This window comes from Haliotis asinina, chromosome 1, assembly GCF_037392515.1.
Source record: "Haliotis asinina isolate JCU_RB_2024 chromosome 1, JCU_Hal_asi_v2, whole genome shotgun sequence".
NCBI lineage: Eukaryota > Metazoa > Mollusca > Gastropoda > Lepetellida > Haliotidae > Haliotis > Haliotis asinina.
This window is the reverse complement of record NC_090280.1, coordinates 81,611,386-81,635,924: the sequence shown is the minus strand read 5'-3', so window position 1 is coordinate 81,635,924 and position 24,539 is coordinate 81,611,386. Positions and strand designations below refer to the sequence as shown.

At 40.4% G+C, this 24,539-nt stretch overlaps 1 protein-coding gene across 1 annotated transcript in view; it reads right to left on the bottom strand.

Moving 5' to 3' along the window:
* Positions 1-484: 484 nt before the first annotated feature.
* LOC137271663 (dynein axonemal heavy chain 10-like) overlaps positions 485-24,539 on the bottom strand; it is an 80,144-nt gene continuing 56,089 nt past the window's right edge. Inside the window, exons 51-73 of the mRNA XM_067804122.1 lie at positions 24,314-24,411; positions 23,953-24,134; positions 22,995-23,131; positions 21,607-21,824; positions 20,572-20,793; positions 19,355-19,502; positions 15,026-15,161; positions 13,555-13,709; positions 11,980-12,068; positions 10,815-10,944; positions 10,177-10,450; positions 9,582-9,685; positions 8,980-9,135; positions 7,884-8,222; positions 7,118-7,318; positions 6,462-6,767; positions 5,958-6,129; positions 5,543-5,674; positions 5,073-5,284; positions 4,548-4,715; positions 3,709-3,889; positions 2,995-3,140; positions 485-1,822 (exon numbers count right to left, since the gene is read on the bottom strand). Of these exons, the coding sequence (XP_067660223.1) occupies positions 1,676-1,822; positions 2,995-3,140; positions 3,709-3,889; positions 4,548-4,715; positions 5,073-5,284; positions 5,543-5,674; positions 5,958-6,129; positions 6,462-6,767; positions 7,118-7,318; positions 7,884-8,222; positions 8,980-9,135; positions 9,582-9,685; positions 10,177-10,450; positions 10,815-10,944; positions 11,980-12,068; positions 13,555-13,709; positions 15,026-15,161; positions 19,355-19,502; positions 20,572-20,793; positions 21,607-21,824; positions 22,995-23,131; positions 23,953-24,134; positions 24,314-24,411 (4,053 nt within the window). The 3' untranslated portion in view covers positions 485-1,675. The remainder of the gene's footprint in view (positions 1,823-2,994; positions 3,141-3,708; positions 3,890-4,547; positions 4,716-5,072; positions 5,285-5,542; positions 5,675-5,957; positions 6,130-6,461; positions 6,768-7,117; positions 7,319-7,883; positions 8,223-8,979; positions 9,136-9,581; positions 9,686-10,176; positions 10,451-10,814; positions 10,945-11,979; positions 12,069-13,554; positions 13,710-15,025; positions 15,162-19,354; positions 19,503-20,571; positions 20,794-21,606; positions 21,825-22,994; positions 23,132-23,952; positions 24,135-24,313; positions 24,412-24,539) is intronic.

Below are 24,539 nucleotides of genomic sequence, written 5' to 3'. Positions count from 1 at the left end.
ACATGGGTTCAATCTGTTAAACCCATTTCTGGTGTCCCTCACCATGATATTGCTGGAGTATTGCTTACAGTGGCATAAAACCAAACTCACTGAAATGTAATATCAAGACCTCCATGCTGTTAGCGAGTGGAATCATCATTAGGAGAAACCAGGGGTCACATGGACACACAGCCCAATACTGTGATTGTAGGCAGGGTCATCTGTAGCTCTATGTGCTTCAGGAGTGGCATCATCATCAAGTAAAACCAGGGGTCACATGGACACACAGTCCAATACTGTGATTGTAGGCGGGGTCATCTGTAGCTCTATGTGCTTCAGGAGTGGCATCATCATCAAGTAAAACCAGGGGTCACATTATTTTATATTATACAAGGTGACACAGTCCTACAGTGATTGTATCCGGCGCCATCTGTACCAGCATGATAATAACAACATAACAGATACTATTATATGCTATTTTATTTTCATTCATTCTTTTTTAAGCTTTCTTTTTTTCATACAAAATAAAACACATTTTAATGTGAGATGTATAACACAAAAGCACAAAACACAACAGTTTCAATATCAACAGAAAATCGCACAAGATGAACTTCATGACAATGTGTAGCAATGTTTGGCACAAGGTAAGTTATTATTATTCTGAATAAAAGGAATCGGAAACAATAAATCTCAGTACATTTCTTAAAAATAACATGAACTGAAATTATTAAAGCCAATAAATGCTGATTTGATAGGGTTTTGATACAGCATTTGAGAAGGTTTTGATAGGTGGAAAAAAACTCAAACCAATTCCCTTATAATCCAGACAAATATACTAGTACTAAAGCAGAATTTTTATGTAAGAGCATTTAACATTAACCTTGTACCTTTTCTTTGCACATGGACGGAATATTTTAACATGTTGCATGCAAAGTTCAGGATAAAGATAAATGAATGCTTTTGATAGATATACTTTGGGGGAATATAATAAATAAATCATTAATAACTTATCACAGCTAAAGTTCTGTGCACAAAAGTGCACAAATACATAGATACTGGACGGAATATGGGTATTTTGGGGAATTACTTGTTAAGATTTAATTGGAATGTATTTTCAAAGGTAAAACTGTGGTCCTATCAGTGATAATGTCTGTTAATACATACTTAATTTAAACACTACAATATTTACAATTATATGAAATATACAATATTTCACAGTAACAAGAAATATACAATACTGCTTCACTGTTAAAGCTATGTACAATACTGAACACAACAAGTCAAATAAAACAGACATTTAACAGCACTAGGAGACTAATCAGCATCATGAACAGCTGTCACTGAACACTGAATTCATTATAGACAATGTAACATTTAATACTGATGACTTCAGTGAAAAAATAATCTCTTCAGGCTTTGGGCATTTTCACAGACAAATTTTCTAATGACTCTTTTGTAATCTTAGACTGCAACATCTTAATGAAAGATATTTCCATCTTTTGGAAGATGTTTATACAAAAAGTTATCACAAAATATGAAAATGCTTGGATACTTCATTTGACTGAACATACATATTTATATACAATCAAAAGTACAATCAACAGTGATTCAGTTCTAGAATAGAGATATGGAAAACTCAAAGCTGTAAAGGCTTTTATGACTGGAATTGGTATTTCTCATTGAAGCATGCTATGATCTAGTCGGTGTTGAGGATGAGGCAGGCACCTTGTAGCACCCAGTGGCTGGTGTGTTCTGATGTGGCAAGGTCGGCCTCGAACACCAGACCCACACCCATAGCGTTCCTCCTCTGTGAGGTCACATATACAGGTGTACGGAACGTGTTCTGCAAGATAAAGCAGTTTGATTAATGTCACTTCACTTCTTGTCTCTGCATATGTTATTTTTATAGTCATATGCTTCACTTTGCTAATTTATGCATGAAAATACATCTTTGATCATCCTGTTCCTCCTCTTGCCCAATTATGCATGATATTACATCTACGGTCATCCTGTTCCTCTTCTTGACAAATTATGCATGAAAATACATCTGTGACCATCCCGTTCCTCCTCTTGCCGAATTATGCATGAAAATACATCTACAGTCATCCTGTTCCTCCTCTTGCCAAATTATGCATGAAAATGCATCTGTGACCATGTTACATGATCATCTAGTTGCTTCTCAATGATACTGTTTGCATGATATTTCTTTTTACCATTTATGTTACTGGCAGTTTCAAAATGTATAACATAGGCATACTAGAACTGTACTATTAAAACCACACAATTTCAACACGGACAGTGAATTCAACAAAGGCATGCAAAACTTATCTGTTATTCACAATCTAGAAAGTATTCCATCATCATCCGACCTTTGTTCCTAACAATCGTGTAGATCATCTACTGGTAAACACCTATAAGATGATCCATGACCTGACGAATGACCCCAATTTGCATACTTGGGAACGCCCCACAGAATGACCCACTTGAAACAAGAGGGAGACAGGTTGTCTGATAAATATCGAGAAGTTCATTTTCCCTGTGCGTTTCATGCATGAATTGTTATAGCACAGTCGATTTGGGAACAGGTACAATCCGAACGAATTGAATCAATACAATATACTGAGCAAATATGTTTAGGACCACCAATCCATTTCACAAAGCAAATGACATTTTCCGGGGTTTTTTTTTAACAAAATTGTTGAATATCTAAAATGCTTGTCAATGCCCCAATCATCTATTCGTCCTCGTCTTAACTAAAGGTTAGCGTGGAATATCAGTATCTTATGCCTGAAATTGCAGTCTTATCATTCGAAGGAATATGCCGTGTTGATTTCATGTCACGGTTAGCATGTATTGCACGTGCATAATCGTCAAGCTACCTGCAGCAGCCAAGTGTACTCGCCCAATTTGTTGTACCGCCTCTCTTGTCACAAATGCGTTTAGTGCGCAGGATCATCTAATAAGTGTCTAGCAGTAAGGCCAGTCATTCTGACACTATATATCTGACTAACTCACCTGCAGCTTGAGCCGATGAGCTTCAATGGGGATGATCTTGAGAACAGGTAATTCTTGAATGAGCTGCTTGGGTTTCTGACGGATGAGACAGGTGTTCTCCTTGTCCCAGGCAGCGCCCTCTAGGTACAGGCCATACACAAAACAACCTGAAAAATACACAAGCCATTGTCATTGCCTTGCACAGACTTCTGCTTGAACGGGGCATGTCTAATATCTCATTTCTGACTGATTGTCTTATATACAGATGTGCATGTACGTGTGTTTCTGGGTATGATCCAGGTTAAGAATGCACACTTGGAAGTCAGACTCGTTGAAGTCATACGACACATTCCATCCAATCTTGCCATACTTCCTGCGTTCCTGTACCACAGCACGAAAGAATCCCAGAACAAAGATCAGTGACGGGAAGGCAGGATGGGTGCACTCTGTCAGTGATGCCACAGGGATCTTGTGATATCTCATTTCTGGCTGATTGTCTTAAATACAGATGTGCATGTACATGTGTTTCTGGGTATGATCCAGGTTAAGAATTTGTCATCAGCAACCCATGCTTGTAACAGACTCCAGCTATGTAGCGCCAGCCAACTGCAGGAGGGGTTTGGATACAGCTTAAAGAAAAGCATACAATGTTTTCACTTTGAGGCATGGAACATAAACTGTTTATGCATGTGGAGATTTTGAAAATCAGGTCCATGAATGACAATGTGTACTGACCAGCATGTGCTCGTTCTGTGACGTCCTCCGCGGCCTGGTACTGTGTGACGCTGGTGTAAAGAGTTGACTTGTCCAGTGGCCAGCCATTCTTACGGCATGTTGCCTGCACCAGGGCGGTGAGATAGGACTCTGGTATGTGTAGACCCGACAACCACATCACTGAGGGCTCGCCTTCGTTCACCTTACAAAAACACATTGATTATGAAATAGTTGTCCTCCGAAACTTATGACATGTTTAGCTACATAAAAAACCTACAGTCTAAATTAATGTGAAAATGCAATGCCATTTAGACAGCTGTCAAATGCAGCATATGTTATATTTGGATTACATCTCTTAGTAAACATGGAAGCCACTGGGGCTGAGTGAGTAACATCGCTGACTTAGTGTGTAGGCGATTAGGTGAATGACTCTGGATGTGTGGGTTGAGACTTGTATCTAAGTACCCAGAATTAGTATTTAATCGAGAAAGTGTAATTTCACATATAACAATATATTATATATATAATGTTTTAGCAAATGTCACCGGTATGGACATTGATGACTCAAAACAATGAAAACAAGGAGACCAATGATTGCAGTTACTTGTATTGCAATATATTGGGAACTAAATAGGTAGTGATTGACATTGATTCCACACACAGATCCCGTTAACTATTATCTCACATCTTATGGTCAGTTGGTGCCATTTTTTCCAAATTTCTCGGTAGGTTTTACATAAAACAATACACATAAACATGTAAATTGTCATATTTTTTCTCACAGTCATTACATTCGCTTCACCTATGTACGCCAGGTTCATTATGTGACAGATCTGTTATGCATTGTGAGAATGACTTACCCATGTGTTGTACTGCTTGTATCTCTTCTCAAAGTGTATCATCCAGTTGGCAAGGGACTTAAGGGTGTCGGGGGCCAATCTGCGCCAGATATTTGGAATCTGACCGTTGAATAAAGACCGGGACACATCGTCCAGCTCACTGCTCATGCCCACCTCACCAGCAAGGGCCTGAATAGAATAACTCAACGTCAATTATTATCAAACATTTTGAAGGACAACCACAGACAGAGTTTGTTCATTTGGTGGGGTAGCCCAGTGGTTGAAGCATTTGCTCTTCACAACAAAGACACGGGTTTGATTGCCTACATGGGTACATTGTGTGAAGCCCAATTTCTAGTGTCTCCTGCCAAGATATTGCCAGAATATTGTTAAGTGTGGTGTAAAACCAAATTCACTCACTCATTGCTGTGTGTGGATAAAAAGCAGAGACCACTGTGGCCAAGCCAAAAACCTGATCCACACAATTTTATCTCCAGGGAACATGACGATAAGACTTGGAAAATAAAGCAAAAGAAACAAACATACCCTTTTGAGAGTGACTAGTGATCTCCTCATCCTATTGATGAGCTTGTTGAATCTTTCCAGCTCCTGTAGTAAAACCACCGTCGTAGGAGAGATATCCAGTCCAAACTTCTTACGAATCTTATCCAGTTCAAATTCTTGTGGCAGCCTGTTGAGAACATCAGAGGCAATCTTGTCGATGAACTCTTCTCGGCTTATTCCAGCCCCACTTTCCCCTGCAGACAGAAAATACACATGCTGAAAGCCAGGCAGGGTAACAACAAGTAACATCTTTTAATGGTGAATGGCAGGCACCACAGCAATATGTAGTATAAGTGACCACTAGACCAGAGGCTACAGTTATCACCCCAGAAGTGTGATGGTAAAAATGCTTGAAGAAGGATGTTTGGGTGTCTGCAATCTGTATGTGAATGGGTACTACGTTGATAATGAAGTGTAAATGTCAGTTCAGTTGAGTTATTTCCTTTTCTTACCTGTCTGAGGCTGTAGTTCCACCAGATGGCTCCACATGTCACGAGCAGCCTGGGTGTAGTAGCCGATCTCAGCATTGGGATGAAGACCAAACACTTCTGGTGTGTTCGCAAGAGGTAGGGACTCAATGTAGTCTGAAAGAAAATCATTAGTTATAGTAAGGTTGAACTAGAACCTTAGAATCTACCAGCAGATCCTAGCGCAGGTAAGGGAGACAAATCTTAGACCACTGACTGAACTGTGCATATTTAAAGAGAAGTGACAGTTATACCAACATTATGATCCTAACTAAACAAATAATTAATCGCACTATTCCATTTCATACATTACACACCTGTCCCATCTAGCCCATCTCATCATCGCCATCATAATAACAATCATAATTATCCCGTGAGGTGTTGTGTTGCCGCTACTCACCAACATACACATCCCTGGGTCCATCTTCAGGGATCCTGTAGTCGACACCCTCTCCTACATAGAAATGGAAAGGCTGGAACGTATCAAAGATGAAATCACCCATGTATTCATCCATGTACGTCCGTAGCACGCGGCGGTCAAAGTCGTCAATGGCACGACCACCATACATCACCTGGTGACAGAATAAAACAACATTCATCAAGCATGTCAGCGTGCTGGGTGTTTTGGGGTATTTTATCTTCTAAGTTTTGCATTGAAAATAAATAATTGACAGAAAAATATAAAATAACATTTTGAAGGAAAGCAAGATTTATGGATGCCAACTTCTTTATTGTGAATAACACAACGTTTTGGAGTGTGTGCTTGCTCCTTCATCAGCAAGCTTCATATGTTCCAAAACGTTACTTTCCACTTCTAAATGCCCTTCAAAGATTTAATATTGTGAAGATTCAAAATTCTGCTATTGTCTTTGATGAAAATGTAGCTCATAATTGTTTAGGGTACCTCTCCGATGAGGTACTTCAAGCTGGCCCAGGGTATCTTGGTATCCCCTTGTTCCTGGGCTTTCATCAGGTACGTGCTGAGAATCTGCATGCACACTCGGAAGTCAGACTCGTTGAAGTCATACGACACATTCCATCCAATCTTGCCATATTTCCTGCGTTCCTGTACCACAGCATGAAAGAATCCCAGTACAAAGATCAGTGACGGGAAGGCAGGATGGGTGCACTCTGTCAGTGATGCCACAGGGATCTTGTGATATGTACTGCGTAAATTCAGCTTCAGACCATTCGGAGGCTCCGTCACAACCTACAAGAAATGATTCACACTGATAACAAAATTCCATTGATATTAAATATCTTTCATACTTCTATTTAGGCCTGCAGTTTCATAATGTAAGATAACATCTGTTACATGTCTAATATATATATACTCATGAAAACAAATAAAGGAACACCTGAAAGTACAAGTGTTCCTTTATTCTTTTCCAGGTCTCTTCATAAGGTATGTATTGCACTGTGGGGGAAATCCTGGAAATAAAGAAAGGCACAACTGTACTTTTGAAATAAGCCATGTTAACATATGAACTTTTATAATAACTATGGCACATGGCACTCCCTTCACTGTCTTGATGGTATATTGATGTCAAAATTGGGTACCTTCAATGACCTCTGTAGAATACCGATGGGGAAACTTGGTGTTGGCTCCGTGGTCAACCACAGACGGAAGTCTGGATGAGGTTTGTTTAGTTTCTCAAGCTGTTTCTCAAGTTCACGAAGCCACTTGACCAGCAGATGACAGTTCTGCAGCATAAGCCACTGACCACGAGCTATAGCCGTCTCCAACAGCTGAAGCGCCACCTGGAAACAAAGAAGTCACTTTTAACAATATTCCAATCTTCTCATCACAACCTGTTAAGCTTAATGTTGGGGGAAATCAAGGTCACATTGAGATTAAAAAAAAACAATGACAGGTTTATGTGTGCCAAAAGGATGCAACTCTGCTCAGATATTGCTGAGATGTGACTTGGTCACATGCCCCTTGTCAGTAAAACAACATGACATCATCCATGGTGACATAGTTGATTCTGCCAGCATGTCATCATGAAATAATTATTTCTTAACAGATCATTTAATTGAGTCATGGCCAATATTGAAACGAAAGATAATATAAGCTATTTTTCAACATTTTATTGTTTTTTTTGAGGTTTCCTCTAGATTCAGAAAGAAAAGGGAGATAAGCAATACCGTATGGGTCAGGATAAGAAAAATATTACATATTGTATCTTTTGTGAATTAATTACAAGATTAACTCACTTTTGAAACATATTTCTTAAATTCATGTAGTTTGTAAGGTTTTATAAAAATCCTACCGCATTATCAACTAAGTAAATTTCTTAGAGGTTTAAGAATTTCACATCCTTACCTTCTCTTGACCTTGACCCATGGACAAGAACTTAAGTTTGTTGGTACCAAATTCCAATCTCTCTGCCAGTTTCATCAAATCACTCGCAGGATCAGACCCTGGGCTCAAGATAAACACAATCGGTGACATTGGCGTACTCTGCTCGAAGATCGATTCGAAGCTTATGATTGGTGGAGTCACATATTTCTCCCCCATCACCTTGGTCACAAACTCTGTCACTGCTCGATAGACACGGTCAATTCGGAAACATCTCAGCAGCATGAGACGTTGGAAGTAAGTGAGAGATTCTTCATATTTCAGAGGGAACGTTTGAGATTCGGGTGTGTCATGGTCGTACCACTGCAAGGAATCAAACCACATTGTTACATTTTGATATTCTACAGTGAGATGTTTTGAAAGCCATCTGTTGGCCCTAATAAAATGACAATTTCTACAACTGGACCAGTTTTGAAATACTGGAATGAAATATTACAGGCATGGTTAAGAGGGTGACAACTAGCACTTGTTCTTTTCAACACTTGAAGTTCCAGCGAGTGAGTATGGTTTCAGGCCATTTAAGGCAATGTTCCAGCAATATCGTGGTGGGGAACCCCAAACACAAACACACTGACTATTGTTTCTTGTTCACTGCCATCATGTAAACAACTGCAAGTAATTAAGTCTGAGCCGGTCAAACTAGTAAATAACATCACAAGCCATGTTCAGCGATAGTTCAACATCACAGACTTAGAGCTCTGATGGGTACACTTACAAGTACTGGTCTGACATAGATAGACCCAAATCATAGGCCAAGGACCAAAGTACCCTACCTAGGGGCCTACCTAGGGAGATAAGTTACATGCTCAAGTCTAAAATATAATTAGAAGACATGGAAGAAAAATGGTGCACTTTCTGTATGCACTTAGTATCGCCAATAAGACAAATACAGGTTGCTCAGAACCTAAGGTAATCTTAATCCCTGGTTATAATAAAATGCCCAGCAAATACAAAATACACCCAAAAAGGTAAATAACCTTGCCTTCAAAGTATGGGTTACCTATGGTAATATATGGTACTGTAATGAGGAATCCCTTCAGTCATATATTGATCAACTAACCTTTTTCCAGAGCTTCTCGTTTCTCTCAATGTCATCAAGTAGTGTACTAAACTTCTCTGGCAAAACCTCTACCAGGCGGTTGCAGTCTTCCCATCCCTCGTCCGGTATCCATGGGAACGGCTTACGTCGCTTGCTTTTTTCTAGAGCGATGTTACCCTGATCAACACAAACACAATAATGATAAAAAATTATCCAGGTGGCACAGTGTTACTTCGTTTTTAGGTCTGATCATTATTCACATTGATAAATGATTTATGGACACGATTTGTGGTCAAAGTCTGACAAATGTTACACACTGTTGAATATGGCTAGATATGCTGGCCAAAGATTTGTAAGCATTCCAGGATGAAAGTGTGAAAGTTTTTCAATTTACCATCACACATATACTGGGCAAGTTAAATGATTCTGTCACAACATGGTGTTAAATACACCTTCAATAAGGAGTTCAGTTTTAGTTTTATGCCACAGCAGCAGGTCCTGATAATACAAGGACAACAAAGGGGACCTGTGACTTGGACCTTGTTTACAGGATCCTGATAAATCAAAGGGTCCTAACTCTGTAAATCAGGGAGTATTTCCCATAATGACAATATTTTGTGCACCTTGATGAAGAAATCCAGCTCTTCTTGGGTAACATGACTCTGGTCTTGTTCCAGTTTGATGGTGATTTGGAATGAGAACAGCAGTTTGTGTTTTTCAAATATACCTGGAACAGTCATGGACGATTATTATATGTTGACATCATTTGAAATTAATAATGAAAGCCACTGCATAATTAAACCAGCAAGGCTCCTTCCAAAACTGAGAAGCAATGAACATTCTAATTTTGTTACATAACATTTCACAAGACTTTTAAATGTTAAAGTCATAAGATAAGTTATAAGAATGCTATACTTTCAAATCAGAATTGGTAATCACAACCAACCAGTAAGTGATTAACTGTGAGAGATGAATATCTTGTGACGCTACAGGCGACGACATTCCATTAATGGCATAAACAACAACCCATACCATATAAACCAGTGACTAATGGCATGAACAACAACCAGACCATTAAAAACATGTGATTGACAGCATGAACAACAATCCAGATCTTGCAAACCTCTGATTGACAGCATGAACAACAACCCAGACCAGTAAACCTGTGATTGACAATTCCCGCAATCCCCCCAGTATGGTGACAGTCAAGCTACCAACCTGTACAGCCATAGTTGTAGACGTTGTGAGTGAGAGTGTCCATGATGTTCCTCAGTCTCTTCACCAAGATGGAGTCTGGGAGACTCTTCCTCAATGAAAACTCAAACACCTCAAGGTAGGATGCTAGTGAGTACTGATACATTGTGTTCACAAGCGACATCTCTGCCAGGACGAAGAACAGGATGGCTCCCCGCTTAGCAGCAGGTCTGTAGCCATCACGCAGTTTCTCAATATCGATTGCTGTCTTTGCTCCAAGTTTCAGCTTCTCCGACACCTACAAGAGGGATAAAAAATGTGATGGGTCATGAATGAATTTAAGCCTGTTGCTATGAGAGGTCCACTTTAGCATTGTTATGTCTATGTAAGGGTGTGATATAGTTATGATGATCATAGTGCTAAGAGACTTTTCGGAATTGCAGCCTTGAACATATGGATCAAACCTTTACAGTAATAGTTACACATCAGTTATATATTCCTCCTCTGCTGCAAGTTGCTTTAAAATATATACATGAAGTACATTTGTAATCTCAAACAACTCAAAATAACTCTGAATATCATATTCATATGAGAACAAAGACTCTAAACTCAAATTTCCCACAAAAGCCAGAAATGGAAGACAGGCAATTGAGCAGACGCACCTCTGTGGCCTTGGACTTGGTTTCTTCAAGTGTAGAGACAAGCTCCACATTATCCAACATGTTGCCCTGGGATGTAGCCAGCTCCCTCAGCAGTGAGTCTTCCAGGTCCTTCAGCAGACGCTTGTTGACACTGGAACACATGGAGCACAGTTATTTAGATACTAACACGTGGCACATGTGGGTCCTTCAGCTCTCTGTGTTAGTGCTACATCTAGGTGCCCATGAGTGAATGAGTTAAGTTTTTCGCTGCTTTCAGCAATATTCCAACAATTTCATAGCAGAGGACACCAGAAATAGGTTTCACACACTGTACCCACGTGGGGAACTGACCCCAAGTCTTCGGCATGAGCATTTTAACCACTAAGCTACCCCATCCCCTACTAGTTACCCATGTCAGCCTTGGGTTTTGACATAATGATAAGGAGCCCTTGATTATAAGCCAATGTCAAACACTATAGCATTACAGTTGGATGTCATAGCAAGGCTATATTGTTCTTCCTTGTGACTCATATTGAGCTCTGAAGAGCTGTTGTGAGGTCAATAATGGTATTGTGTAATCTATAAATGAGCATAAAACTCTACAGTCAGCAATATTCCAGCCATGTCACTTTTAGATCTTCAACTATAGACCAGACAACCCAATGACTGATATGAGCAAGTGGCATAAGAACATGATGTAAATACAATCATACTAGACGAAGTGGTGGCTGAGTGGGTTAGATGCCTGACTCTGAACTGGTGACTAAGTGCCTAACTCTACGGGTGTGGCTACGGGTGTGGCTACGGGTGTGGATGGGACTCAACCCAACAAAAGTACTTGAATCTGTACTTGACAAAGAAAGTGTAATCCCCAATATATCTTGGGTCAAACTAGACACATCATGTGATCAAGTAATCCATTTTGGACTCTTCCTACAGTCAGGAAAGGGATGTTGGGGATCTACATGGATTGTATTACCAGTCTCCATGACAATGGAAATGTAGGGAACCCTCAGAGAGCAAAATCATGACAGTCACATGGCAAGGTCATGACACATAATCCTGGAAGACTTAACATATAGTATGAAGGAGAGAGGTGGTGATTAGATGATTGCCTAAAAGTATTTTCAAAATCACTTTGTATAACACTATATAATTCCTGAAACAGGTGAGACAATCGACTGACCTGGTCTCCTGGATGAGTCGCTCCCTCTGCTCTTCAAGTTCCTTCCTCTCATACTTGACTATGACACTCAGCAGTTGGTCCTCCAGACCCTGTACAGACACAAAACAACATCAACACCAGCTCTATTCCATAACTCTTGACTAGGACACTCAGCAGTTGGTCCTCCAGACCCTGTACAGAAACAAAACAACATCAATACCAGCTCTATTCCATAACTCTTGACTAGGACACTCAGCAGTTGGTCCTCCAGACCCTGTACAGAAACAAAACAACATCAACACCAGCTCTATTCCATAACTCTTGACTAGGACACTCAGCAGTTGGTCCTCCAGACCCTGTACAGACACAAAACAACATCAACACCAGCTCTATTCCATAACTCTTGACTATGACACTCAGCAGTTGGTCCTCCAGACCCTGTACAGAAACAAAACAACATCAACACCAGCTCTATTCCATAACTCTTGACTAGGACACTCAGCAGTTGGTCCTCCAGACCCTGTACAGACACAAAACAACATCAATATCAGCTCTATTCCATAACTCTTGACTAGGACACTCAGCAGTTGGTCCTCCAGACCCTGTACAGAAACAAAACAACATCAATATCAGCTCTATTCCATAACTCTTGACTAGGACACTCAGCAGTTGGTCCTCCAGACCCTGTACAGAAACAAAACAACATCAATATCAGCTCTATTCCATAACTCTTGACTAGGACACTCAGCAGTTGGTCCTCCAGACCCTGTACAGAAACAAAACAACATCAATATCAGCTCTATTCCATAACTCTTGACTAGGACACTCAGCAGTTGGTCCTCCAGACCCTGTACAGAAACAAAACAACATCAATACCAGCTCTATTCCATAACTCTTGACTAGGACACTCAGCAGTTGGTCCTCCAGACCCTGTACAGAAACAAAACAACATCAACACCAGCTCTATTCCATAACTCTTGACTAGGACACTCAGCAGTTGGTCCTCCAGACCCTGTACAGACACAAAACAACATCAACACCAGCTCTATTCCATAACTCTTGACTAGGACACTCAGCAGTTGGTCCTCCAGACCCTGTACAGACACAAAACAACATCAACACCAGCTCTATTCCATAACTCTTGACTAGGACACTCAGCAGTTGGTCCTCCAGACCCTGTACAGAAACAAAACAACATCAACACCAGCTCTATTCCATAACTCTTGACTAGGACACTCAGCAGTTGGTCCTCCAGACCCTGTACAGAAACAAAACAACATCAATACCAGCTCTATTCAATCACACTTGACCATGACGCTCACTTGGTTCTCCCTACCCTGGATAGACACAAACCAACATAAACACCAGCACCATTCCGTGACACTAGAACTCCATTCAGAACTGTCCATTTACTTTCAATTTGAAGATGAAGAAACCACAAACTGTTCCCAGCATTAATGTTAATTACCTAGCTGAATGCCTCATCTGAAATGAGCTGCTTAGTTGTTGACACTGAGTGGCAACAAACCTGCCTGATTAAAATCACAACTGACAGACTTTTCTTGAAAAATCCAACTAGACACAGTTTCCACATACCTTGAGTGTGACAGTGTAGTTGATGACCATGGATTTGCCGAAAATGTTAGGTCCATATTTGGGGTTGGCCAGCTTGGTGTTGAGATACAACCGGAAATTGGGATCATAGTCTACCTCCTTGTCCCCAAGAACAACAAACTCCCTGCCCTGAGACCCTGAAATACAGAGAGCACATAGCAAGTAATCATCCAGAAAGTCAGCAAAATATCTAACTGTTGCCAACTGTATGACACTAATTTTGATGTTATAAAATGGCCTCAAGCTGCAATAATATTTCTCCACTGAAATTGAGATTGGTTGGTTTGTTGTTTGAAGGCCACACAAAGCAATATTTGAGCTATATGTAGGTGTATAAATAAATGATCAGGGGTGGTGGGGTAGCTTGATGGTTTCCTTTGTACCTTGACATGATATTGCTGGAATATTGCTAAAAGCAGCATAAAACCATACAAACTATAAATAATCAATTCTGGATCAGACAAGCCAGTGATCATGAATATTGATCGATGCTGTTTGGATACGATGACATGTGTTAACCAAGTCAGTGAGTCTGACCACCCAGTTCTGTCAGTAGCTTTTTGCTGCAAGCATGGGCTATGGGAAACCATATCCAACCCACATTTTCACTGGTCAAATGAGTGAGTGAGTGATTTGGATTTTATGCCACTTTTAGCAATATTGCATCAATATTTCATCATTATTACAGCTGGGGACACCAGAAATGGATTTCAGACATTGCACTTATGTCAGGAATTGAACCTGGGCCTTTGGTGTGACAAACAATGCTTGGACCACTACTCTACCCCATCACCCCTCACAGGACTAATGAAGGACTGTGTATATTTCTATTTGACCCTGACATTTAGTGAGTGAGTGAGGTTTTACGCCACTTTTAGCTATATTCCTGCAATATCATGGTGGGGAACACCAGAAGTAGGTTGTACACATTGTACCCATGTGGGAACTGAACACAGGTATTCGGTGTGGTGAGTGAGATCTTGTACCACTAGGCTACCCCATCGCCCGCTGACCTTGAGTAGACAGTAACATTGAGACTCCTTTGATCTCTAAATTGGGAGGAATATCAAGCACTAACATTTCAGTGATTATAAACTCATGTCTATGAGACATAGTTCAAATTCTACTACAGCAGTGTGCAAAATTTATGCTGGTCCTTGGGCCCTGAGGTAAAAATTCATTTGGACCACTGTATGATAAGTTTGCAGTGGTCCTGTTGGCCGGTGGATTTTGCATTGACAGCTAAGTAAATCTATGAATGTTATTTTGGACCAGTGAAGTTCAGACGGGACCATTACTTATCGTCCACTCACAGATTCTGTGGTCTCGTGACGTTTGAAAGGTTTCTTTCCCTGTAGCTGCCATTTCGCAAAAATGTCTTCATATCAGGAACTGCTTTTATTTCCAGAAACATCCCATAAGAAAACCAATTATCCACAACAAGGAAGCATACCTTTAACATTTTTCTCCAGGACGTTGTCAATGACAGGGTCGATGTATTCATCCACATCTTGAAAGAGGAAGGGGAAACCATATTTGATAGCCAGTTCCAGCTGCTTGAGGAAGTCTGGGTCATTGAATGTGCACACCTGGAACACACAATCCACCCATGATAGTTTGTCAAGCTGTTGGGAAACAACTTTCAACCAGGACAGTATGGGAGACAGTAGAGATTTTGTACCTAAACAGACTTGTCACTAGCTGTGTCATGATGTGGGTTGTGTATGTGGTGGATAGTGTGTGTTGTGGATAGTGCATATGGTAGATAGTGTGTTGTATCTAGTGCATGTGGTAAATAGTGCATGTGGTCGATAGCGTATTGCGTCTAGTGCATGTGGTAGATAGTATATGTGGAGGATAGAGTGTTGTGGATAGTGCATGTGGTGGATAGTGTGTTCTGGATAGTGCATGTGGTAGACAGTGTATGTGGTAAACAGCATGTTGCGTCTAATGCATGTGGTAAATAGTGCATGTGGTGGATAGTGTGTAGTGTCTAGTGCATGTGGTGGATAGTGTGTAGTGTCTAGTGCATGTGGTAAATAGTGTGTTGCAGATAGTGCATGTAGTAGATAGTGTATGTGGTGGATAGCTTGTTGTGGATAGTGCATGTGGTAGATGGAGTATATGGTGTGTGTTGTGGACATAGTATATGGTGGATAGTGTGTGTTGCTGTTCAAGTGGTGGATAGTACATGTTGAGGATACTGTATGTGGTGACTAGAATATATCATGGATAGTGTGTTGTGGACGGTGTATATAGTTGATAGTGTGTGTTGTGGGTCATGCACGTAATGGATAGTATATGTCATGAAAAGTGTGTGTCGTGGGTAATGTATATTGAGGATAGAGTGAGTTGCAGATCGAGTATGTGTTTGATAAGTGTGTTGTCGATACTGTATATGGTGTATAGTGTGTGTTGCAAGTAGTGTATGTGATGGATAGTATATGACATCAATAGTGTGTGTTGTGGGTAGTGTATATTGAGGATAGAGTGAGTTGCAGATCGAGTATGTGTTTGATAGTGTGTTGCCGATAGTGTATATGGTGTATAGTGTGTGTTGCAGGTGGTGTATGTGATGGATAGTATATGACATCAATAGTGTGTGTTGTGGGTAGTGTATATTGAGGATAGAGTGAGTTGCAGATCGAGTATGTGTTTGATAGTGTGTTGCCGATAGTGTATATGGTGTATAGTGTGTGTTGCAGGTGGTGTATGTGATGGATAGTATATGACATCAATAGTGTGTGTTGTGGGTAGTGTATATTGAGGATAGAGTGAGTTGCAGATCGAGTATGTGTTTGATAAGTGTGTTGTCGATAGTGTATATGGTGTATAGTGTGTGTTGCAGGTGGTGTATGTGATGGATAGTATATGACATCAATAGTGTGCGTTGTGGGTAGTGTATATTGAGGATAGAGTGAGTTGCAGAGCAAGTATGTGTTTGATAAGTGTGTTGTCGATAGTGTATATGGTGTATAGTGTGTGTTGCAGGTGGTGTATGTGATGGATAGTATATGTCATCAATAGTGTGTGTCGTGGGTAGTGTATATTGAGGATAGAGTGAGTTGCAGATCGAGTATGTGTTTGATAAGTGTGTTGTCGATAGTGTGTATGGTGTATAGTGTGTGTTGCAGGTGGTGTATGTGATGGATAGTATATGTCATCAATAGTGTGTGTTGTGGGTAGTGTATATTGAGGATAGAGTGAGTTGCAGATCGAGTATGTGTTTGATAAGTGTGTTGTCGATAGTGTATATGGTGTATAGTGTGTGTTGCAGGTGGTGTATGTGATGGATAGTATATGTCATCAATAGTGTGTGTCGTGGGTAGTGTATATTGAGGATAGAGTGAGTTGCAGATCGAGTATGTGTTTGATAGTGTGTTGCCGATAGTGTATATGGTGTATAGTGTGTGTTGCAGGTGGTGTATGTGATGGATAGTATATGTCATCAATAGTGTGTGTTGTGGGTAGTGTATATTGAGGATAGAGTGAGTTGCAGAGCGAGTATGTGTTTGATAGTGTGTTGCCGATAGTGTATATGGTGTATAGTGTGTGTTGCAGGTGGTGTATGTGATGGATAGTATATGTCATCAATAGTGTGTGTCGTGGGTAGTGTATATTGAGGATAGAGTGAGTTGCAGATCGAGTATGTGTTTGATAGTGTGTTGCCGATAGTGTATATGGTGTATAGTGTGTGTTGCAGGTGGTGTATGTGATGGATAGTATATGTCATCAATAGTGTGTGTCGTGGGTAGTGTATATTGAGGATAGAGTGAGTTGCAGATCGAGTATGTGTTTGATAGTGTGTTGCCGATAGTGTATATGGTGTATAGTGTGTGTTGCAGGTGGTGTATGTGATGGATAGTATATGTCATCAATAGTGTGTGTTGTGGGTAGTGTATATTGAGGATAGAGTGAGTTGCAGAGCGAGTATGTGTTTGATAGTGTGTTGCCGATAGTGTATATGGTGTATAGTGTGTGTTGCAGGTGGTGTATGTGATGGATAGTATATGTCATCAATAGTGTGTGTCGTGGGTAGTGTATATTGAGGATAGAGTGAGTTGCAGATCGAGTATGTGTTTGATAGTGTGTTGCCGATAGTGTATATGGTGTATAGTGTGTGTTGCAGGTGGTGTATGTGATGGATAGTATATGTCATCAATAGTGTGTGTCGTGGGTAGTGTATATTGAGGATAGAGTGAGTTGCAGATCGAGTATGTGTTTGATAGTGTGTTGCCGATAGTGTATATGGTGTATAGTGTGTGTTGCAGGTGGTGTATGTGATGGATAGTATATGTCATCAATAGTGTGTGTCGTGGGTAGTGTATATTGAGGATAGAGTGAGTTGCAGATCGAGTATGTGTTTGATAGTGTGTTGCCGATAGTGTATATGGTGTATAGTGTGTGTTGCAGGTGGTGTATGTGATGGATAGTATATGACATCAATAGTGTGTGTTGTGGGTAGTGTATATTGAGGATAGAGTGAGTTGCAGATCGAGTATGTGTTTGATAGTGTGTTGTCGATACTGTATATGGTGTATAGTGTGTGTTGCAGGTGGTGTATGTGATGGATAGTATATGTCATCAATAGTGTGTGTTGTGGGTAGTGTATATTGAGGATAGAGTCAGTTGCAGAGCGAGTATGTGTTTGATAGTGTGTTGTCGATACTGTATATGGTGTATAGTGTGTGTTGCAGGTGGTGTATGTGATGGATAGTATATGTCATCAATAGTGTGTGTCGTGGGTAGTGTATATTGAGGATAGAGTGAGTTGCAGATCGAGTATGTGTTTGATAAGTGTGTTGTCGATAGTGTGTATGGTGTATAGTGTGTGTTGCAGGTGGTGTATGTGATGGATAGTATATGTCATCAATAGTGTGTGTTGTGGGTAGTGTATATTGAGGATAGAGTGAGTTGCAGATCGAGTATGTGTTTGATAAGTGTGTTGCCGATAGTGTATATGGTGTATAGTGTGTGTTGCAGGTGGTGTATGTGATGGATAGTATATGACATCAATAGTGTGTGTTGTGGGTAGTGTATATGGTATGGTGGATAGTGTGAGATGCAGATAGAGCAGGTGGTGAATAGTACATGTTGAGGCCACTGTATGTGATAGAGTATGTTGTGGATAGTGTGTTCTGGATCGTGTATATGGTGGAGAATATTTGTTGAGGGTAGTGTATGTGGTGGAGAGTGTATGTTGTGCATAGTGCACAAGGTAGATAGAGTATGTCATGGATAGTGAGTGCTGTGGATAGAGCATGTGGTGGATAATATCAGTAGCAGGCAGTGCAAGAGGTAAATAATTTGTGTAGTGGATAGTATATAAGGTGGACAGTATACATTGTGGATACTGCATGTGGTAGATAGATTATATCATGAATAAAGCATATTGTTGATAGTGTATGTGGTGTATAGAGTCAGTAGCAGACACTCCAAAAGGTAGATAGTTTGTGTGGTGGATAGTGCATGATGCAGGTAGTGCATTTGGTGGAGGAGAAGATGCATGTGATAGATAGTGTATGAAGCAAAAAGTCATACTAAAGTCATCAGAGTGTTGCCAAAAGTGACACACTGAAGTAGATTCAATAAAGCTGCAACACAAAAGGAAAATCAAAATGTTGAATCCCATCTTACAACAGGTCATGTATTGCTTGTAAACGACAAATGGGAGCATCATTTTCCTATTCCACCATCACAACACTCCACAGTCACCTTGACCACATCACAGCCTTACATGAAGTCATCAGTGAAATACTGTAGTGCCTGTAAATCTGTATACCTTCAGATTGTGGGGCTCTTCCTTCTTCTTGATCCACTTGAGAGCTTGTTGCTGGGGATCAATACACAGGGGGAAACGGCTAGCTCGAGTGGTCAGGATACCGTTCTGGATGGACAGTTCGTCTGGCGGCAGACCCTCGGATGTCCACCTACATCAGACATGAGTGTTTACCCATCCTATTGTCATGCAAGTCAAAACTGGGCATTGAACAAAATTCCTCAATGTTTGTTCATGTAATCAGTGAAAAAGTGGAAATGAATCAAGTTTCAGACATTTTGAAAAAGCTGCTAGTGTATGAAACTAACTTCAAACAAAACATTTGTCACTGGAAACTGTTGCTTAAAACATGATTCTTCAGACGAGATCAAAGAAACTGCAAGCTAAACTGTTTTACCTCATAAATTACTGTATAACATAAATGGAAGCTGTACCATCAAGGTACATTTGTGTTGTATTTTTCTGATGTTATCTTTATTGATGAATAAAGAATATGATGACTATCAACATGTTGTTCAGTCATATTTTATGACACACAGACGATCATTGTCAAGTTCTCTAAATCGTCACGCTCTCTTTACTGTCATTTTTTGGCGGTCCCAACAAATGCTGGTTTGGAGGGCTTCCACTGTAATTGATTTGACAAACATCTTTACATTAAAGACCATCCACACACCAAACTTAGTAAGAATCCATACGAATGCTTAATATCTATTTGTTGTTCCGCATGGTCTTGTACATTGGGCCAGGTAACAAATTAGTTACAGTTTGTTGGATGACTGTGTTTGGTGGCTAGATTCTTGAGAGTTTCTACGACTTCTCTCCTGCTTCACAACGAAGCAGACATGACACATGTGGTCTCAACTAAGACAAGTGAGTTTAGGCAAAGTTATCTCTTTTCACTCTGCAGAAAATGGGTATCCAGCACGATAAGTGACATGTCTATTAACCTTCTAGTGCCTCACTGGCAGCGTTGGTTATCTGAAGTAATAATGTTGATCAATTTGTAATGTTTTAGTATTTGAGTAATAATATGGCTGTTATTATTACTAAAATACTAAAACACAACAAACTGATCAACATTCAACACTGAAACGGTATGATGACTTACTAGCACCTAAGTCCAATCAGATTAAAGCAGTATAGAACTACTCTTTACCGTCATGACAAGAATAGATATCCAGGTAACTCCACCATCATCAAGAACCTCTGCTACTTACTTGCTGATCTCGACATCATTGGTCAACAGGTCTTCCACCCTGTATGGGTCACTGAGAGGAACTCCCCGGTCACGCAGGTCATTCACCCAGTCCTTGTGTACAAGGTCATAACGGAACTCCCAGCTAAAGGCGCCAACATAACTGAGGAAGGCGGAACTGACCAGACAGTCTCCCAACAGTCGGATCCTCATCTGTTTTAAATCTTCCAAGTCCTTGGTCCATCTGGAGATGACAGACAGTGTTACAACTGTAGTGACTCATGCCAAGTAACATTTTTCGAAGCTCTCTTAGTTGCAAGTCATTATCAACGTATAGTGCTTACGACTATCTTAACGCTAAGAGAGCTTATAAAATCTAGGCCTTGGTAATGATCACTGGACACAACCATCCCTTTGACAGACATAGAAACTACTACTATGTGAATGTTTCGTATCCTAATTCATCATTCATTCATTCAGAATTCAAAATGTCGCAATTACTTAAAGCATGAAAATGTATCATCAAGGGCCCTGATGTGCTCCATATCAGGAACTGAAAATGTATACTGTGGTTGTAAAATTCCAGTTCTGCATATGGCAGCAGTCGACTTTACTGATCACCTGATCTCTTTAGTAGTCCCTTACGACAAGCATGAGTTGCTGAAGACCAATTCTAACCCATATCTTTACAGTCCAGCATGAATACCAAAAGCCAAAGTCTTGACTGGTTTACAGGGAGGGGAAAACTAAGTGAGTTAGACTTATCTCAATCATATAGATAAATTTTCAATTTCTAGCTTGTTTAAATCATTCACAAAAACAGACTGATAAATGGTGGCAAGAACATTTTGTTGAGATATGTGTGATCTACGCTCCCTTAGATTTCATACCATTCACATCCAGCTTGTATAGAACAACAGTATGCATAAGATATTGGACAGATTTTGTAAGGATTTCAGCAGTTCTTCAGGTCTGTTGTGATTAATGTGAGGTACTCAGAGCAAAGAGCAGAGATGAGATACGACTGTGATAGTTCTACAAATTTATCACGAACTACCTGATGTTCTCAGAACCAAGACCAGAGATGAGCTTGTCTGCAGCAATCAGCCTCCTCTCCATGATCTCTGCCTCGTCCTGGAGGGCTTTCTTCTCGGCCATTGCCTCCTCGTACTGTTTGTTCAGAGCATTCAGCAGCTTCTCCAGGGAGTTCACCTCATTAGTGATCTTATCCAGGTCTCGCTTGGCTTGGTGATATGTCCTCTCCAGTTTAGCCACCTGTTAGGCAAGTCAAGAATCATTACTGTGTTTTGTTTATTGTTCACCACCGACACTTTTCCATTAGCTTGTATGTGTTATATTCTGTTTGTCATATACTGTAGGTAAAGAAAATAATGTGACACAAGAATATTGCCAGCATCACCCATTCGCCCGCCCTGGCCTAAAATTCATCACATAAATGCACTATGCTTTAACATGGGCATAAGATCATAATAGTGCTAAGACAGTGATTGTAACTCCCATCTTTTCCATAGGCTTAAGATCATCAGAGTGCTAAGATGGTGACAGTAACTCCCATACTTGTAACACAGGCTTAAGATCATCACAGAGCTAAGATCGTAATTGTGACTCCCACACTTTAACATAGGCTTACGATCATCATAGTGCTAAGATTGCAACTGTAACTCCTGGGCCTAGATTTTTAGAAGCTCTCTTAGCACTAAGATAGTCATCAGTTGATGTATGGCACTTATGACTATCTTAGCACTAAGAGAGGCCCGCCCTGGCCTAAAATTCATCACATAAATGCACTATGCTTTAACATGGGCATAAGATCATAATAGTGCTAAGACAGTGATTGTAACTCCCATACTTTAACACAGGCTAATGATCATCACAGAGCTAAGGTCGTAATTGTGACTCCCACACTTTAACATAGGCTTACGATCATCATAGTGCTAAGATTGCAACTGTAACTCCTGGGCCTAGATTTTTAGAAGCTCTCTTAGCACTAAGATAGTCATCAGTTGATGTATGGCACTTATGACTATCTTAGCACTAAGAGAGCTTTGAAAATCTAGGCCCAGTACGTTAACCCTGGCTCAAGATCATCACACCCCTACGATCGCGGTTCCTGCAACATATAGCTGTAAAATTGTTTATACAGAAACAGTGTCTAAGTCTAGCAATAAGCTACTCTGTTTACATGAGCTTTGTTACGTATGTCTCTGTTTCTGCTCTTGTACGGTGCACCCAACCAGGGAATATACTCCATTATCTTAAAACCAATGTGTCATGTTATTCAAAAGCCCATTCAACTACCATTTTCATTTGTATTTCATGCTCAAATTAATTTCATGAACTTTAAACATATTTACACGAATCTATTTTCAGTTGACAACTATGTTGGGATTGCCCTTTAGTTTTAAACAAGGTGCAAGGGTCTACCTTTTCTCTCTTTGGTTTGATCTCCCTGGCCACCACACAGTAGCCCATGACAGCCTCCACGAATTTGAGAAGACCCGATCCAGCTTTACTGATGCTCTTCATCTCATCGGGGGTCATATCAATGTCCTTCAGCAGCCCTGACACACAAACAACCAACCGGTGAGAAACTAGCAGTATTAACCAGACCTGAACACCACTGGAGAATATTTAGGAGGATATCATTAGGCAGGAGTAGATCCCCTACCTCTTCCCTGAAAAAAGTTTCCGCGAGAATTTTCCGCTAACCTTCATGATTTAATGGCTTCCCCTTTTTCCTCTGAATAGGAATGTACTTTTCATTCACATCTGCACACCAAAAAAATAAAGCTATATGACAGTGTATTTAGCTAGCTTGGAAATTATCATGTGTAAACCATTCATTCCAGTGACTGATATCACAAGCAACAAACCACAATGTTAAGGTACATTCTACCTTGGCATTGAAGAAAGCTTGACTATGACAGTTCAAAAAGGGGTATCTTTTTCCCAAACGATATCTCTTTTAAATGGAATCTTTCCAAAAAGAAGCAAGTCTACGACTTGGTTGATGCATGTTATCATATTCCTGTGATTTAGATCAATATCATAATGAAAATCATCTGATTGTGTTGTCCAGTTGAATAACCACAAACAAGCATTATATAGCTATGATTGAGGCTAAAAATCAACATAGATAATAAAAATTGATAGATTTTCAATAAATATCACGGACAGAAAGTAGTACTTGCTGTATGGCTGGCAAGTAGAGCCACTGACAGCCACCATCAACACTTGTAACAATGTCATGGTGGAGACACCAGGAATGGGCTTCACATAATATAACCATGTGGAGAATCGAACCCGAATTTTTGGTGTGAAAATAAATGCTTTAACCCCTGGGCTACCCCTAGGTCCCAGATACAGGTGAATGGAGCAGTACCTTTGACAGCCTGGGTTTGTCTGGAACCAATGTTGTCCACATCCAACTCTGTCAGAGTTCTCAAGAAGTTTGCCTCTGACATCATTCCTTTAGCTGACTTCCATGACACTTCTCGGATACCCTTGAGGACCACAATACATTCACACACTGTCTGCACAGCTTTTGGGGGCTTGGCAAAAGATCTGGAAGTAAATCACTCAATTTTATTACTCAGGCCCCCAAAACAGCATTGAAGTCGAGTGATGATGTATATCGTTTTTTCTGTCCCTAAGATGACAGACAATATATTGTCATTAGGTCAGGGACATCAATCATTTTGGGGAACAAGGTTACCTTCACAGACTGATCACAACATCCTTACCTGATCTCAGTGACATCTGACTTGTCCAGGTCCTCCAGGGCTAATCTGGCAGCCTCCAGGGCAGGCAGGGCCTCTTGCAGGGCATCCTCAGCCTCTTTCTGTGGAACAACAGCAACAGGAGTGAACAAGTGTGTATTGCTTTATGCTGCTTTCAGCAACATTCCAGCAACATCACTGCCGGGAACATCAGAAATGGGTGTCACACATTGTAACCATGTGGTTAATG